At 42.9% G+C, this 18,536-nt stretch overlaps 1 protein-coding gene across 1 annotated transcript in view; it reads right to left on the reverse strand.

The window, feature by feature from the left end:
* The window catches only part of KRT222 (keratin 222), a 71,915-nt gene that overhangs the window by 16,115 nt on the left and 37,264 nt on the right, over positions 1–18,536 (reverse strand). The window contains exons 4-5 of the mRNA XM_082272149.1: positions 14,492–14,662; positions 6,068–6,199 (exon numbers count right to left, since the gene is read on the reverse strand). Coding sequence (XP_082128275.1) covers positions 6,068–6,199; positions 14,492–14,662 — 303 coding nt within the window. The remainder of the gene's footprint in view (positions 1–6,067; positions 6,200–14,491; positions 14,663–18,536) is intronic.

Raw genomic sequence — 18,536 nt, forward strand, 5'->3', positions numbered from 1 at the left:
CGGAAAGTAAACCATCACATGACATCACTTCTGAAGTAGATTTTTGTTGGCCGAGAAAATTTGTGTGCAGTCTAGAGCACAATGACATCACTTCTGAAGTAGATTTTTGTTGGCCGAGAAAATTTTGTGTGCAGTCTAGAGCACAACAACACTGGACAAAAGTCGGCCGATCGGTCGGCCGATAATCGTTGCGTGTGTACGGGGCTTAAGAAAGACCAACAACCTTTGAAGCTTGGACAATTGATCTTGCAAAAAGGTGAAAGACAGCTTAGCAAATTCAGATAAAGGGAGATAGCATTGTCAGTAAATAACAGAAAGAAGCTGATTGTCTAGCTTAGATAAGACTTTCTAAGCTAGACAAGCAGCTAGCCAGAAAATGAATAATATCAAAGGTAAAGATATTTAACATGCTATTTATAGAAAATTTTTCATTTTTGACTGGAGTTTCCCTTTAGGCTTGATCATGGACCTAGGGCCACTCAAAACTACTTACGGTGCATGAATACAGCCATTCATTCAAACCCAGAGTGCCAGGAACAGGTTAAGAGGGAAATAGAGACATATTTTGACATGAACTCAGGGTCTGTTGCCAACGAATCTATTTTATGGAATGCTCATAATGCTTATTTTAGAGACCTTTTTCTTAAGCTGGGAGCCCGGGAGAAGCGTAAGCGGTCGGAATGTATTCATGCTTTCTTAGAGAAAATCAGACAGTTAGAACAGACTAATAAACAAATTCCTAATGACACTCTCATAGCTTCGCTGCGTAAAGCTAATGAGGAACTCCATGCCCAACTATACCCTACGTATGACCATCACATTTAAATCCTTAACCTCACCTGGTACTCGCATAACAATAAACCTTTATTCTCACCACTCAGGGACACAGTGTATGTAACCCCAAAGATATTGCTGAATGCTTCAGCGAGTTTTATTCCAAACTATATACCTCAGTGCCGACACTACTGACCCCTCACCTGACTTGGCTCAGATCAATCATTTTTTTACGACCGCCCAACCCTCAGAACTCAACAAACCGTTCCTAGAAAAAGAGATCGAGGACGCGATCCATGACCTTGCTTCACCCAAATCCCCTGGGCCAGATGGCTTCTGTAATGAATATTACAAAACCTTCCCCGCCCTTCTTAGTCTCCAACTTTGTAAGACATTCTCTCACTTTGCAGAATCAGAACATTCCCAAAGAATCCCTAGAGGTGGCGATTGTCACCATCTCCAAACCTGGCAAATGACACGCAGACCCAGCAAACTATAGACCTATCTCACTGCTCAATACTGATACCAAACTAAATGCAAACATTTTGGCCACCCGTCTCTCCCAATACATCATGCATTTGGTCCACCCCGATCAGGTAGGCTTTGTCCCACACAGGCTCGCTCCAGATTGCACTAGGAGATTTATTAATCTCATTCAGTGGGCAGAACATCACCAAACGCCTTCTCTTGTTCTATCTTTAGATGCAGAGAAGGCATTTGATACAGTGCATTGGGGGTATCTCTCAGTGGTCCTACAGAGGTTTGGCCTACACAGCACCTTTGCTACTGCGATCTTGAATTTATATTCCTCTTCTTCTACCAGAGCTCAAGTGTCTGGTGTTACTTCTTCGAACCCTTAATATTACCAATGGCACCAGGCAGGGATGCCCTCTAACAGCATTGATTTTCGCACTAGTGATGGAACCACTGGCTAAGGCAATCAGGTAACATCCCCTCATTGCTGGCTTTCAAATAGGTAACAGTACTCATTAGAAATAGACTTTATGCCAACGACGTGATAGTTGCACTTACCAAACTGACTCAGTCACTACTGGCCCTTACCGACCTCCTCACCCAATTCGGTAAAGTCTCCCTCTATAAATTTAACTGCTCCATATCCAGCATGACAGGAATATGCTTGGACCCCCAACTAAAACAAAGAATTTCTGACTTATCCTTCTTCCCCTGGGCCCCAGCCTCATCACTAACGTACCTACATCTTTCAGTACCTTGGCATTCAATTGACAGCACCCTCAATGAATCTAGTAAAGATTAATCTAGATAGTTTGATTAGGAAATGACAAGATCTATTCCTCAACTTGCGCTCCATAAAAGCATCATGGGCTGGAAAAATTGCCCTAGTTAAGAAGTTCCTCATCCCTCACATTCTTTTCATGTTCCACTCCATTACCATGATCTTATGGCAAGATCAATTGTCCAAGCTTCAGAGGATCCCCGATTTGTTTATCTGGAATGGTAAACATCTTCGAGTCAGTCGCTCCAACTTATACACCTCCATGAGCACAGCCGGCCTTAGTGCTCCCGAAAGTCAATAGATACTGTACTACAAAGCTATCCTGTTAGATCAATCAAGGAGATGGTGGACATTATCGCAGCAACACCTATGGCTACAAATAGAGGAAGCGGTAATTGGCTTTCCACCTAAGCAACTTCTAGCAGCCCTATGGCTCCAATTGACCCCCCCCCCCCCGCAACTTTCTCTTGATACAATTACTGCTACGATAGGAGTGTGGAATACCATCTTGCAAGCATCCCATGGAATACCAAAAGCACTTCTAAAACTGTGTCTTTTGTGTCAGGATTTGGGGATTGACTTCTGGGTGGTGGCTGGGATCCAAACAGTTGGGGACTTATATGAAAACAAAGCCTTATCTCCCTTTCATACACTACAGGCTGAGTTGCAAATCAGTCACAAAGACTTTAATAAATATTTCCTGCGGGACACTCTCTGGTCTACCTCCACCTTGCCTCGACAGCTCATTCAATCTTACGAACATCCCTCCCGCTCTTGCAAGGGGATCTCCACTATCTACAAATTATTAACATCCAACAAAGAGCATCAAAAGCTTCCCTATATGGAGAAATGGGAACATTACCTCCACTTCACAGAAGAACTTAAGAACTGGCATCAAGCAGCAACTTACCTGCTTAAATTTTCCAAATGCCTAACACATTGGGAGTCAGCCCTAAAAATTCTCCACTTCTGGTACTATACACCAGATAAATTGTCTCATTTGCATTCATCGCACTCAAACTGATGTTGGAGAAATTGTAGTTTTCCAGGCACATCCCCGCACACATATGGTGGCACTGCCCAGAAATCACACCATTTTGGAAAGATGTGAATACCCTATTATCTCAACTCACAGACTCGCATATCTCATTAACCCCTCAAATCACTTTGCTGGGGTTAGGGATACAAGTATGGCATGTACAATTCCATCCTATAATCACACATATTCTGATAGCTGCACGACTAGCCATTGCCCGAAACTGGAAATCCATTTACCCCCTACCTCTCAGCTCTGCATATCCATTCTAAACCAGAATCTTCATATGGAACATATGTATGCTAAAGCACATTATACCTTACAAAATGTTCTCGCTCACTGGGCCCCTTGGTTACGAGACCCCAGATGTAAGTTGGATCTCACATAAAAATAATGCATGCTTCCACCCATAAGCCTGTAGGCCTTACTCCCAGCAAAGATCACTACTAACCCTATGTTTTATGGTACTTGTAGACCACCTCACATGTTCAGAATCTTGTCTGTCCCGTAATGTCCTCTCATAGGGCCCTCCCTCCAACCTTTTTCTCTGGCCCTATAAACTGACAAAATCTCGCACCAAACATCTGGATGCTTCCTAATCCCTATACTAACTAATTTGTACTTTTCTTGGTACTCATGTTTTAGCTTATGTCGCTCCTCCACATTTGGGTCCTATACTTGATGTTATTATTTTTGTTTGGAGCTCATTTCAACTCTGTTCCTTTTTTTTTGCACTCAGATCCCCCTTTATTGGGGCTAGATATTATACAAAGTGGTTGATTCTAAGTACTTCATTGTGATATGTAATGAAACCTATGCCCTTTTCTATGTAAACATTCACAGAAACAAAGTACTGTACAATATGTACGTTTATTTGTCACTTGTAAACCTTTATACTTCAATAAAACTACAGTAAAACTTTGGTTTGAGAGTAACTTGGTTTAAGAGCGCTTTGCAAGACAAGCAAAATTTTCAAATAAATTTTGACTTGATATACAAGCGATGTCTTGATATACAAGTAGCCTCAAGTCACAGCTGAGTATAAAAGAGAAGAGAGGCGCCTCTAAGTGTAGCAATATGGTTACATTTAATGAAGGTACAACATTTAGCAACTCACATGGTTGATGATTGGAACAGGCACATCTATGTATGCAGGCATCAGGGGTAAAGCTGTCCACATAGACCGTCCTCCACACCACCATCTACGTCATCCCTTCCATGCTGCCCCTCGCTTTCAGATCGCTTTACTGCAGGGTGGTCTTCCCGGTCAGGATTACAGACTGGCAGCCGGCGGTGCAGAAGATAGTCTATGTGGACAGCTTTACCCCGGATGCCTGCATACTTAGATGTGCCTGTTTTATTCATCAACCATGTGAATTGCTAAATGTTGTACTTTCATTAAATGGAACCATATTGCTACACTTAGAGGCGCCTCTCTTCTCTTTGATACTCAGTAGCTCCTGCAGGATTTTGCTTCTAATCCCCTTGTGGAAGCAGCTATTTGTGGATGGACATTTTATGGTTATATAACCTATCACAATGCTATAATCTTTTTATATGGACTATAAACTGAAGGACTTATAAATAAATGGTTGTGGAACGAATCATCTGAGTTTCCATTATTTCTTATGGGGAAATTCGCTTTGATATAAGAGTGCTTTGGATTACAAGCATGTTTCCGGAACGAATTATGCTCGCAAGGTTTTACTGTATAAGTTAAAAAAAAAGTTATCAAATGCTAATGCTCTTTATAGTGTGTTATATGTTGAAGCAGGCTTCTTCATTGACAATCAATATAAGGGGACTCTTCACTGACCACCAATTTACAGGGACCCTTCTCAACTATCCACCAATATAAGGGAACTCTTCACTGACAACTAATGTAAGGGGACTCTTCACTGACCACCAATTTAGAGGGGCCCTTCTCAACTAGCTATCAATGGAACGGAATTCTTTACTGATAATCAATATATGGGGACTCTTCACTGACCACCAATTACAGGGACCCTTCTCAACTAGCCACCAACATAAGGGAACTCTTCACTGACAACCAATGTAAGGGGACTCTTCACTGACCACCAATTTACAGGGGCCCTTCTCAACTAGCTATCAATGGAAGGGAATTCTTTACTGACAACCAATATAAGGGGACTCTTCACTGACCACCAATCTACAAGGGCCCTTCTCAATTAGCCATAAATGTAAGGGAGCTCTTCACTGACAATCAGTGTAAGGGGCCTCTTCACTGAACACCAATCTACAGGGGCCCTTCTCAACTAACCCCCAATGTAAGGGAAGTCTTCACTGACAACCATTGTAAGGGGACATTTTAGTGATCACCAATTTACAGGGGCCTTCTCAACTAGCTACCAAAGTAAGGGAACTCTTCACTGAGCACCAGTCTGCAGGGGCTCTTTTCAACTGTGTAAGAATATACTTTTCTGCTGCCTAATAATGTAAGGGGACATTTTTCCATTGACCACCAAGGAAACAATACAATTTTCACTCTCTGTGTTTTGTTTCTGACAATATTACTGTTACTTTAATTTCATTGTTACTACTGAAATATATTTTATTATATAGAGTTGTTGACGAGTACACAACATTAATTTTTTTTCACCAGCTTACTGTTCATGCTAATTTACCCTAAGCAAATATAGTAGGTTCTTACGTTCCCTAAGATCTGAAAGTAAGTTCAAAGGTTCATGTTTAAAAAGTTGAGAAAGACTAATATAGATACTAAGACTAATATAGATACTAGGTAACTGCACCTTTTCAGTGCTGCTCCCTAGTGGACAAACTAATGGAAATGGCCCCAAAGGGGAGGGACATAGCTTATCCTAGGGGAGGGGTTATCTGTGCCATTGGTAGGGAGGGATTTAAATGTTTTCTCAGATGACTTACAGATAAAAAAAAAATAGAAATAAAAATATAAAGGGTCCAAAGCCCACAATAATTCCTATGTCACTACTATGAGTATATGTCATCATTTCAGAATTTACCATGGCTTGGAGAGACTCAATCTCAGATTGAAGGGTTTTATATTGTTTCCTGGCTTCATTCAGATTGGCTCTTGCAGCCCTTAGTTCTTCTTCATCCTTCTGCATCTTCTGCCTGGCCTCCTCCACTTCCTGCTAGAGAGAAATCAAATGACAGGTTCATAATGTAAATCATCTTTCCGTACAAAAGGTCAAGTAATAATACTGTATGTGACAGACTGAATTGGACAGTGACAGATGACAGGTTTTATCTTACTCTCAGAGATCAGACATTGTTTGAAGTCTGCCAAGGTTTATCAGTTTATACTAATGTCATGGCAAATGTTCAAAACAGTATCTTCTATTTCCCAGGTCAGAAAGCAGGGCCTTTATTTCAGAAAGCAAGGTGAACCTTTTCTTCAGGGTAATAAATGTACTGTATCACCTTAGCGGCAACGCCTCTAGTGTTACAAAACTATAATTAAGGGTGGCACAGTGGTGTAGTGGTTAGCACTTTCACTTAGCAGCAAGAGGGTCGCTGGTTTGAATCCCAACCACGACACTACCTGCCTGGAGTTTGCATGTTCTCCCTGTGCCTGCGTGGGTTTCCTCCGGGTACTCCGGTTTCCTCCCACACTCCAAAGACATGCTGGTAGGTTAATTGGATCCTGTATAAAAAAATTGGCCCTACTGTGTATATTATACATATATATAAATAAATTAAGTGCATAGTAATCATATACTGTATAGTTTACAAGCTATATTTATTCAAATGTAGTTGCTACCTGCATACACTTCTAACTAGCCAGAGAGTTATGGGCCACTATTCTGGCCCCCATACCATTTGTATGGTCTGTTGTGGCTATAGTTACACCCTTGATCAGAAACTCCCAGATGGTATGAATGCTGGCAATCAGCCGGGCAACCACCAGTCCATACACCTGATTTCAGGATGGACAGAACGAAGCAGAATACATTGCTGCTTTTGCATGGTCCTGACATGCCCTTGGGACTGTGAAGTTGTATGAAAGACCTTGAAAATCTTTAAAGAGTACTGAAATGTCTATAATTACAAAGATCAGAATCGGCCAGCCTGTAGTATTTTCTTTTATTCTATATGGATGTCAAAGCTGGATAATGAAGAAGCAGGAAAAGTATTGATACCTTAATGTGTTGATTTTGGCTAGGATTTCTAAGTATATTGTGGACAGCTAGGAAAGCATGGATCCTATGGTCCTTTATATCCTAAATACATCAAAATCTTTCCTCCTTTGGATCCTTTAAACAATGCAATCCAACCTTTACCTAGAAGGTCACCCAATGACTAAACTAAAGCTGTCTTACTTTTAACATATTATGAGAACCTGCTCACTGGAAACAGTCATACGTGGGAATGTTGAAGGGAAACAAAGAGGACCACCAGCAGAAAGGCCACTGGATGCAGTCACAGAAAGTGTGAAAATGCCATTGTGAAGACCTAGGACCCAAATACTAGATAGATTATTTTAGAGAAACATATTTATGTATCAGCGGAGAACTCTCAGAGTAACTCCATACAGCAATATGACCCCTATGCCTAATGGAGGAGATCCTTGCTCTAAAATGTTGCCTCTGTGTGACCATTAAAATTTCTTCGGGCAAGAAACTTGGTGTGCTGATGATGAACTTCGCACTTCCACACTATCTATGTGGTCAATATCATCATGCTGACACTTACAATCAGGGGAGGACTGGGCCAGGGGGCAGGGGGGCAATTGCCCCCTGGGCCGCTCCGATGCAACATAAAAAGGCTGCACCACTTCTGCCAGAAATGCTTAAAGTTTTCTGGTGAAGAGAAGTAAAAAATCCCTGCTGCTGACCTACTGAGTGGGGGTTGACAAGGACAGAGCGCAGTTCCCCCCAGCATGGATGATGTAAATGGTGTCTGAGCAGAGGCCGGTTCCATGCCCCACTGGAAACTCCACTCCAGCCCTAACCAAGCTGTCCCAGCAGCCCCCTGCTGACCAGGTCGGTAACCCGGATTCAGTCGGTGAGTAGAGAGTACCAGGAGCGGAGCTTCAGCCTGGAATGGCGGACAGGGGGAAAGTGGGAGGAGGACCAAATTGCTGCACCATGGGCCTCTGGTTTGTACTTGCCCCCTGGGCCAGAAGTTTCCAGTCAGCCCCTGCTTACAATCATCATCTGATGACAAACCACGCGTTTCCACATCATCCACGTAGTTGACATTATCTTAACTACTTCCGGTCCGCACTATAGCCGAAAGACGGCTGCAGCGCGGACTCTAATTTTCGGGAGGCCATCTTTAAACAGCCTCCCAGACACAGGCGCGCATTCCCGCGAGCGCGCATCGGGGAAAATCTGTGTTGGCCTGTCCCTTGGACACAGCTAATCACAGCGGCCATTTACCACGTGATCGGCCCATGCAATGAGAGATGATCTCATATGTAAACATATGAGATCATCTCTCATCGCCAGCGCTCCTTCCTCACACAGAGACTGCAGTGTGAGGAAGGAGGAGAGCCGATCAGCCGCGGGGACACAGAAGAATGTAATCAGGGCACTGATCACCAGTGCCCTGATTACACAAGGTAAAAAACATACACAAAGTGCCCACCATCAGTGCCCACAATGCCCGCCATCAGTGCCCACAATCAGTGCCCATAGTGCTGCCAGTCAGTGCCCATCAGTGCCTGCTCATCTAGGCACTGATGAGCACTGACTGGCAGCACTATGGGCACTGAGTGTGGGCACTGATGGTGCTGCCCATCAGTACTCATCAGTGCCACCCATCAGTGCTCATCAATGCCACCCGTCAGTGTCCATCAGTGCCATCCGCCAGTGCCCATCAGTGCCGCCTATCAGTGCCCATCAGTGCCGCCCGTCAGTGCCGCCTCTCAGTGCCCAGCAGTGCCACCTCTCAGTGCCACCTCTCAGTGCCCAGCAGTGCCACCTCTCAGTGCCCAGCAGTGCCGCCTATCAGTGCTCATCAGTGCCGCCTATCAGTGCTCATCAGTGCCGCCTATCAGTGCTACCTATCAGTGCTCATCAGTGCGGCATATTAGTACCTCCTCATCAGTGCCCATAAGTGCCACCTCATCAGTGCCCATCAGTGCAGCCTATCAGTGCCCATCAGTGCTGCCTCATCAGCGCACATCAGTGAAGGAGAAACATTTATTTATTTTCAAAATTTACTCGCAGAAAATAAGAAAAAAAATTTTTTTTTCAAAATTTTCTGTCTTTTTTCTTTTTTTTTGTAAAAAATAAAAAACCCAGAGGTGATTAAATACCACCAAAAGAAAGCTCCATTTGTGTGAAAAAAAATGATAAAAATGTCATATGGGTACAGTGTAGCATGACCGCGCAATTGTCATTCAAAGTGTGAGAGCGCTGAAAGCTAAAAATTGGTCTGGATGGGAAGGGGGTTTAAGTGCACAGTAGGCAAGGGGTTAATAACGCTTAAATTTATCATCTCATGACCAACCACATGCTTCCACAATATCCATGTGGTCAAAATCATCCTAATGACACTTAAAATTATTATCTGATCTAGAACAACACATTATGCATGTGGCCAACATCATCTTGATGACCCCTGCAGTCATCATCTGATGAAGAACCATGCACTTCCACACTATCTATGTGGCTGATATCATCTTAAAAATGCTCAAAATGATAATTCTGGCTATACACTAGTACAGTTTTGAATATTTGTAGGAACATTTGTAAAAAAAATCTGTACAAAACTTCATAGAACAGTTGATTCCTGAATGTCATTCAAAAGAACTTCAAAATTTGATTTGCTTTTGACAACTGATTTTGTAACGAATTGACCACATACACTGTTAAAAAATTGTTTGAGAAAAAATTGAATTCCTGCTTCTTCTAATTTTCTGGTCACTGCGGTTGAAGATAAGTTAACAAAAATAAAACTGAACCAAAGGAGAAGTATGGTCAAACCTCTTTTGGTCATACTTCTCCTGTGGGTCACAGGAGTGCACTTAGTTCTGCACTGCAAGTCCGCTGTTGGCTGATGTCACAGAGCCGGTGTAAGCTCTTCAGGCATCCCGACAATAATGTCAGGATTCCCCCAGATGCCTGACTGGCAGCTGGCTCAGCTCCTCCCTCCCCCTCCACAGGCCGGCGCTCCAGTGAGTTCTGGAGGGGCAGAGTGGTGACTGACAGTCACCGCTCTCTGCTCAGATCAGACTCAAGAACTGAGTGATCAGCAAACTTTGATCGCTTAGTTCTCAGTGTAGAGACGGCAGAGAGCAGCTGCAGCTTGAATCGATGCTGCAGCCATCTAGATGAGTATGAATGCTTGTTTTTTTCTTTTCCTGCACTTCTCTTTTAAAACAAAATAGTTAGAACAAACTTCTACTAGTGTAAGGCCAGTTTAACTGGACAACTAAAATAACTAAATGTTCAGTGCATATAACCTTTCATCATATACAGTATTTGCTTTAGTAAATCATGCAATACAGTCTCTCCCATAGTGGGTTTATTCTGTATCTGGTTGTGCAACAGCAGTTTAGTAAAGAATCTATTTGGACATTTTAGGAGTAGCCAGTAAAGAATGTACAAAAGCATGCATAAACTATACTCAAAGAATATACAGTAGAATGACAAGAACGTGAGACCCTGCAGGAGTGAGACATAATTCATAACTCTGTCCCTCTATAAGTTTTGAGTGTTCCGTTATTACATGTATTTATATAGCATCAGCAATTTACAAAACGCTTTACATATTATGCATTCACAGTCCCTGCCCTTGAGGAGCTTACAATCTAAGGTCAATGTCTTACATACACACTAGGGCAAATTAACCTACCAGCATGTTTTTGAAGTGCAGGAGGAAACGTAAGTACCTTCAGCAAACCCATGCATGCTCCATGTAGGCGTTGTCCTGGTTGGAATTCCAACCAAGGACCCAAGTGCTGTAAGACAGATGTGCTAACCACTAAGCCACCTTTTGGCGCTTTTCCACTGCATGGAACCGAACGGTTTGGCTCGCTTTTGTGCTTTTCCACTGCTGGTACCGCATGGTACGGTGTAGGAACGGTTCGGTACGGTTCGGTACGGTACGGCGACGCTTTTCCACTACTTGGAACAGTACGGCTCGCTTAAACAGTACCACCTCAGTTGTGGTTCCAACAGGGCCGTACCGGTACCATATCCCACAATCCTTTGCATGCTGCTTTGACTGTTTGTCACTACTAGCCACTGATTGGTCAGAGAATCATTGTTATCCCACTCACTTACTTTAGTACTACTTTAGTGGAAAAGCAAACCATACCAAACCGTACCGAACCGTTCCAACACCGTACCATGCGGTACCATGCAGTGGAAAACCAAACCGGGCCAAGCAGGGCCGAGTAGAGCCGAGCCGGTACTTGCAGTGGAAAAGTGCCATTTGTTGATCAATCACATTCTCCATAATATAAAATAAACAAAAATCAATCAACCGTGAAAGGTTACTGTGGGGAGGACACTTTCATTTTTACATTTTACAGGTCCCAGTGTTCTCCAGGGGTAACAAAACAAAGGCCACCTTGGTAAAAGAGGACAGCCTGGTCAAAGAAACTGTCCATGGCCCACCTCCCCAGCGACCTTGACAAAAACAAAATCAAATAAAACAAATAAAAATAAGACATTACCATTGTTGTTTCAATTAAACCAAATTAATTAGTAAAACAAGTAAGTCATCTAGTTTTCAAATATGCCAATCCTTGAAAACACAATTCCAAGATTGTGTATTCTCTAGGCTCAACTCATTAAATATTACAAAGATTACAAGTTCTTTAAAACAAAACTGCTATTAAAATAAAAAGCCCCACCATCCACACCTGGCTGTGTTCCAGCCACCCTTCATTGCCCAACGCTAGCCTCAGTCCTTGGTGTCCCCTTGGTTTAAAATACTGGTCCTTTTAATCACGGTGGAATACTCAACACTTACACAATCTCTTGAACATCAATCAGAACTGCAAGTTGTTAGGGCATCGCTTGCAGACATTACTGGGACAAGTTCACAGACATGAAGCCCCGACCCACTGGTTGCCAACCACTAATCTCTAATGGGCACTGCTCCTGGGGTACTCCTTGTGCTGGCCCAGCTTGCAGCTAATCAATCTCTGCTGGATGGGCTGGTAGGAGGAAAGAGCAGAATGCCGGAGGAATGACCCAATCAGCATTCTGCTGCTCATTCATTGTCCAATCAGCAAAGTGTGGGATATGTTTGTGACCAAGCTGTCCTGCCGGTGCTGCAGTGGAAATCAAGGATTAGGCTATGCTTTCGAGCAAGGGTGCCATATCACAAAACTGTCTAAAGAGGATTACAGATCTTTGTCCAGGTAAAACTGTTCCAGTACATTTACTGGGCAGCGCAATGGCTAAGGCAGGCCATACATTATGCAATTTTCTTTCCTTCAACCATGGGTTCAGCAGCACTATGGTATTTGATTGGTATCCTAAGTAGTACAATACCTACAGTCAGGGCCAGTGCTAGGCTATTTTGCGCCCTAGGCAAGACCAGCTACTTGCACTCTCCCCCCTCCAAAAAAGAATAATAATTAAAGACTGCAAATGCAGCCTGTACAGGGATGCTTTCTCACCTGCTTGCCAACGTTTGCTCCATGTGTAGACTCACTGGAGAGCTAAGAGGAAGTGATGTTGCACGGCACCTCATTGGCTAAATACCTCTTCTTCACGGATTGGCTTAAGTTTGCAGAACACTGATTAGTCTCCAGCTAACATGATCCAATTCTGCAGCGATATGCAGAACGTTGGCACAGTGTGTGGGGAACAGGGCAGCCATCACAAATTTTGGAGCCCCTTACACAGCTTTAGGTCTAGGCCCCAGGGCCTGACCCCCCTAAATCAGAGTTTACCCCTTTCATTAGGGTCCCCAAAGTCCCCCCCACATCAGGGTCCCCAGAGTTCCCCCTCCTATTATCAGTGTCCCCAGAGTCATCCACCCTTACATCAGAGTCCCCAGAGTTCACCCTTACATCAGAGACCCCACTTTTTTTTAGGATCCCCAAAGTCTCCCCTTTCATTAGGATCCCCAAAGTTGCCCCTCTTACATCAGGGTCCCCAAAACCCCTTTACATCATGGTCCCCAGAGCCCATTCACTTTCAGTAGGGTCCCCAAAGTCAGAAGGGAAAAGTAGATAGGGGTAAGGAGAGTGGTGAGAGATAAGTGGGGTAGTGGAAGTGTAGGAGGGAGTTTTTTAAAGACCCCAGCTTACATCAGGATCCGCTCCTTTTCATTGCAGCAGTCAGCTACAGGACAGGTGGAAGCTGGAAGGCTGGGACCCGGGACTAGGTAGATTTGTAGAAAGAACTTCCTCCTCCCCCTTCTCCCCTTCTTAATGCCAGTCCATCGTACATTTAGAAAGGTACATATACATTCAGAGACAGCTGTGCTTTCTAAGTGGAGCGGCTGTGGTAGCAGGAATGCTGACTGGGTATTTGGGCAGGACGCCCTCGGGGGGATTGGACCCAGCAACAACTGGCTGTGGCTGTGCCCTAGGCAGTAGTGCGCCCTAGGCGGTTGCCTGATTCGCCTATTGGTGGCACCGGCCCTGCCTATAGGACATAGAGTTTGCATATTCTCACCTGTGCTTGTGTGGGTACACCAACTTCCTACTGCACTAAAAACTTGACAAAGGGTCTAACCCTTCCTCCACTCCACAAAAGAAAAAATGGCTACCCACATTCATATAGATAATATAAATGAATATACTGTATTAGGTGTATGTAAAAAAATGAAAATCAATTGCTTTTAAAGGAGCTCTTTGCTAAGAAAATTTAAAAAAGTGGCCACTACTTATCTATCCATCTGAAAATGCTAGTTGCCTGGCTGTCATGCTGATCCAGCATTACAAAAGAAGTGGAACGTTAAATTCTGGCTTCAGTTGCTCCCTGCTTCAGGCCAGAGACTTAAAAAGAATGGAAACAAGAGACAGCCAGGCATCTAGTGCTTTCAAAAGGATCAGAATCAGAATCAGAAATCCAAGTGTCCTTTACAGGATCAAATGTGTTGCAATAAATATATAAATTGGGGCAACTGCAGTAGATTAAATTACAGCTGAAATAGATGCATTATCAATAGGCTATGCAAGTCAAATCACAACACATTATATTTTAAATATCATTAATTTTTAAAAAGGAGTCTTAGGCCTCTGCTCAATCTTCATCAGTGGATGAATATGAAAGTGGGACATTAATAAGGTTATATGGGTAATAATGCTATTGATCATAAATGTTGCAAAGCATGCTGGGTGCATCCTGCTGTGTAAGCATCACACACATCCATCTATACATTATAGTTCCAGTTTATCTGCAATGCTAGCGGCGCTCCCTCCCCAGCATTCCCTGAACTGAAGGAGCAAATATCCTGCAATGACTCTGCATCCCTGTCCTGGAAGGTGCCCGGCTATAAACACTTACCTGGCTCCTGGCTGACAGCTCACAGGGGATGTGACTCCTGGCGATGAGAGCCTCATAGTGGCTTCTGATATCATTGAGAAGCTGGGACAGTTCCATCCTGCTCCCATCCTCCTCCTTGGCAAAATGAATATCATCGACGGGATGAATTAACTGCTGCATAGCCTGGACTGCCTGCAGAGAGGGAATGAGAGAGACAGAGGGAGAAGGAGGGGGGATAGAGGAAAGAAGAAGGGCGGAAAATATAAAGGGAAGACAGAAAGTATGAGAGAATAATAGAGAGAAGAGGAAGAATGAGAGGGAAAACAAAGGGTGGGAAGAAGGATGTTACAAAGGGAAGAAGAGAGGGGAAAAAAGGAAGGGAAGACAGGGAAGGAGGGATTAGGAAGAGAATATTAGGGATGAAAATAAGGGAAGGAAGGAAGGAAGGAAGGAAAGAAAGAAGGAAGGAAGGGAAAGGAAGGAAGGAAGCGAGGAAGGAAAGGAAAGGAAGGAATAATTAGGGATAATATAAAAGGGGGAAGGAAGGAAGGAAGGAAGGAAGGAAGGAAGGAAGGAAGGAAGGAAGGAAGGAAGGAAGGAAGGAAGGAAGGAAGGAAGGAGTAAAGGAGGGGTGGAAGAAATGAACAGAAGAGTGGGAGAGAAGAAAGGAGAGAGTAGAAAAAAACATTTAAGGGATGGAAATTAGGAAGGAAGGAAAGGAAAGTAAAAGAAAGGAAGGAATAATTAGGGATAATATAAAAGGGGGAAGGAAGGAAGGAAGGAAGGAAGGAAGGAAGGAAGGAAGGAAGGAAGGAAGGAAGGAAGGAAGAAATGAACAGAAGAGTGGAAATGAAGAAAGGAGAGAATAGAAAGGAAATTTAAGGGATGAAAATTAAGGAAGGAAAGGAAAGAATAATTAGGGATAATATAAAAGAAGGAAGGAAGGAAGGAAGGAAGGAAGGAAGGAAGGAAGGAAGGAATGAACAGAAGAGTGGAAATGAAGAAAGAAGAGAATAGAAAGGAAATTTAAGGGATGAAAATTAAGGAAGGAAAGCAAAGAAAAGAATAATTAGGGATAATATAAAAGGGGGAAGGAAGTAAGGAAGGAAGGAGGGAAGAAGGAAGGAAAATGGAATGGGAAAAAGGAAGGAGGGAGTAAGGGAGAGTTGGAAAAAAGGAACAGAAGAGAGGTAGAGAAGAAAGGAAATTTAGGGATGGGAGGAAGGAAGGAAGGGGAGAAAGGAAGGAGGGAACAAGGGAGGGGTGGAAGAAAGGAACAGAAGAGAAAGAAAGAAGAAGTACATTTTAGGAATGAAAATAAAGAAGGAAGGAAAGAAAGAAATAAAGGGCGAAGGAGAAGGAGGAAATAAGAGACAGAAAGAAGGAAGGAATGGAAGAGAGGGAGAGATAAAGGAAAGAGTAGAAATGGTTTATTAGGAATGACAAGAAAGAAGTAAGGAAAGAAGGAAGGAAGAAGAATGGATGGAGGGAAAGAATGAATGGAAGAAAGGGAGAGTGGGAAAGAGGGAGGAAAGAGAGAGTAGGAAAAGAAAATTAAGGAAGGAAAGAAAGAAGGAAGGGAAAGAGGGAAGGAAGGGTAAGGAGGAAGGAAAGTTTGGAGGGAGAAGAAAAAAAAGAAGGGAGGAAGAAAAAAAGAAAGGAAGGGAAGAAATAAACAACATTATTAAGCTTTTCTCAAACATTATGACAGTTTTATTGCACAGTTCTTTTGTATTTTTAACCTCCCCCCGCCCACGCTATAGCCGAAAGACGGCTACAGCGTGAACCTAAATTGCCGGGAGGGTGTACATTGACGTCCCGATGAGGAGAGGGCAAATTGTGCCCACAAGTGCCACCTACCATTGCCCACCAGTGCCATCTGCCAGTGCCCACTAGTGCCACCTACCAGTGCCCACCAGTGTCCATCAGCGCCACCTTTCAGTGCCACCTATAAGTGCTCACCAGTGCCACCAATCAGTGCTTCATCATAAGTGTCACCTACCAGTGCCTATCATTGCCCATCAGTGCCACCTATTAGTACCCATGAGTGCTGCCTATTAGTACCCTTTAGCGCCACCTACCAGTGCCCTTCAGTGTCGCCCATCAGTGCCCATCAGTGCCACCTTATCAGTGCCCACCAGTGCTGCCTATCAGTGCCCAACAGTACCGCCTATCAGTGCCCATCAGTGCCACCCACCAGTGCCGCCTATCAGTGCCCAACTGTGGCGTCTATCAGTGCCCAACAGTGCCGCCTATCAGTGCCCAACAGTGCAGCCTATCAGTGCCTATCAGGGCCCATCAGTGCTACCTCATCAGTGCACATCAATGAAGGAGTAAAATTACCTGTTTGCAAAATTTTATAACAAACTATATAAACTGTTTTTTTTTTTTCTAAATTTTCGGTCTTTTATTGTTTGTTCAGCAAAAAAAAAAAAAAAAAAAACCAGTAGTGATTAAATACCACCAAAAGAAAGCTCTATTTGTTTGAAAAAATGATAAAAATGTAATTTGGGTACAGTGTTGCATGACCGCGCAATTGTCATTCAAAGTGCGACATCGCTGAAAGCTGAAAATTGGTCTGGGCAAGAGGGGGGTTTAAGTGCCCAGTAGGCAAGTGGTTAATGGACAGTGGCTCCATGTGAATGTGTTCACCAAGTTCCAGAAGGACAATTCTAATGACTTTACGACCATTTGTTACCAGTTGTCATAAGTTACATAAATATGTTTCTTGCCTTTTACAGCTTTAGCAACCCATAGAAAACAATTTGACCTACAGTATATGATTAAAGTATCCTTAGGTAACATAGTAACATTGACAAGATATGTAAAGTCCTTATATCTTGGCAGGTTATTTCCCCTCTTAATGATATACTATATACTTGTTCTACAAAGAACAGCTTATTGTTTTGCATTTTTAGAAATTTCAGGTCCCCAAATAAGCTTAGGCAGCAATAAACCCAAATGCAAACATTTATTATATTGTACGTGACGTAACGCGTAGGACGTAGACGGAGCTGACCCGAACAGGGAGAGCAGGACGCTCATATCACTGCTGTTAGCTGCAGACGTTTTATGTAAGTCTGTATGTGTCTATTTTATAATAAATATATTAAATACTACACCATGAGAATATTACCTTTATCCCCATCTGTGAGAGAGAATATTTATTATATTGTACGTGACGTAACGCGTAGGACGTAGACGGAGCTGACCCGAAGTGGCGTTCGCATCAGGGAGAGCAGGACGCTCGTATCACTGCTGTTAGCTGCAGACGTTTTATGTAAGTCTGTATGTGGTTATTTTATAATAAATATATTAAATACTACACCATGAGAATATTACCTTTATCCCCCATCTGTGAGAGAGAATATTTAGGAAGATTCCCAAATTTACCCGCACAGCGGCAGGGGCTATACTTTATTGGAAATAGAGCACAGACCACATCCAGTAGCAAGCAGCATCTACGATCTCCCAATGGACGCTGTATATCTAAAAAGGGCTTACTACAAGCAACAGTGAGGTGAGAGGCCCACACAGCTCCTACTTTTTACTTATGTAAAGCCTGGAGAATGGTTCTGTTAACAGTGAGTGTTGTTTTACAGAATGTGTTAAAAAAAAAAAACAGTACTACCAGGTGCCGAGCGGAGTTCTTCTTTAATTGTATATCTCAGTTTGGGTTTATAATATGATGTAAGACAGTAGTCAGAAAAAAAACAGAGATCGCACACTTCTAGCAGAAAGGAAATTGTAGACACTTGTTAAAACTTGTCCACAGCGGAGTCTTTCCTCAAGGCACAAGCTACTCGATACTCCCGAACATATAATTACAATCGGCCTTTTTTGTTAATCTTCTTTTTTACTATGGGAACTTGTAAAATGATTTAATATAATAGCTCTACAAATCAGCCTTTGAATACACGTTGTATTACACACAACAAATCATTATATCAGATGAGTATATTAAAGTACTTATAAATCCTAATTGAACAGCATTTAGTTTGCTAAAGCACAATGTATCATAAACAAATGCCATATTTATTTTTTAATAAACTACTTTTCATCCTTT

The sequence above is a fragment of the Pelophylax lessonae genome (genome assembly GCF_965119305.1).
Source record: "Pelophylax lessonae genome assembly, chromosome: 11".
NCBI lineage: Eukaryota > Metazoa > Chordata > Amphibia > Anura > Ranidae > Pelophylax > Pelophylax lessonae.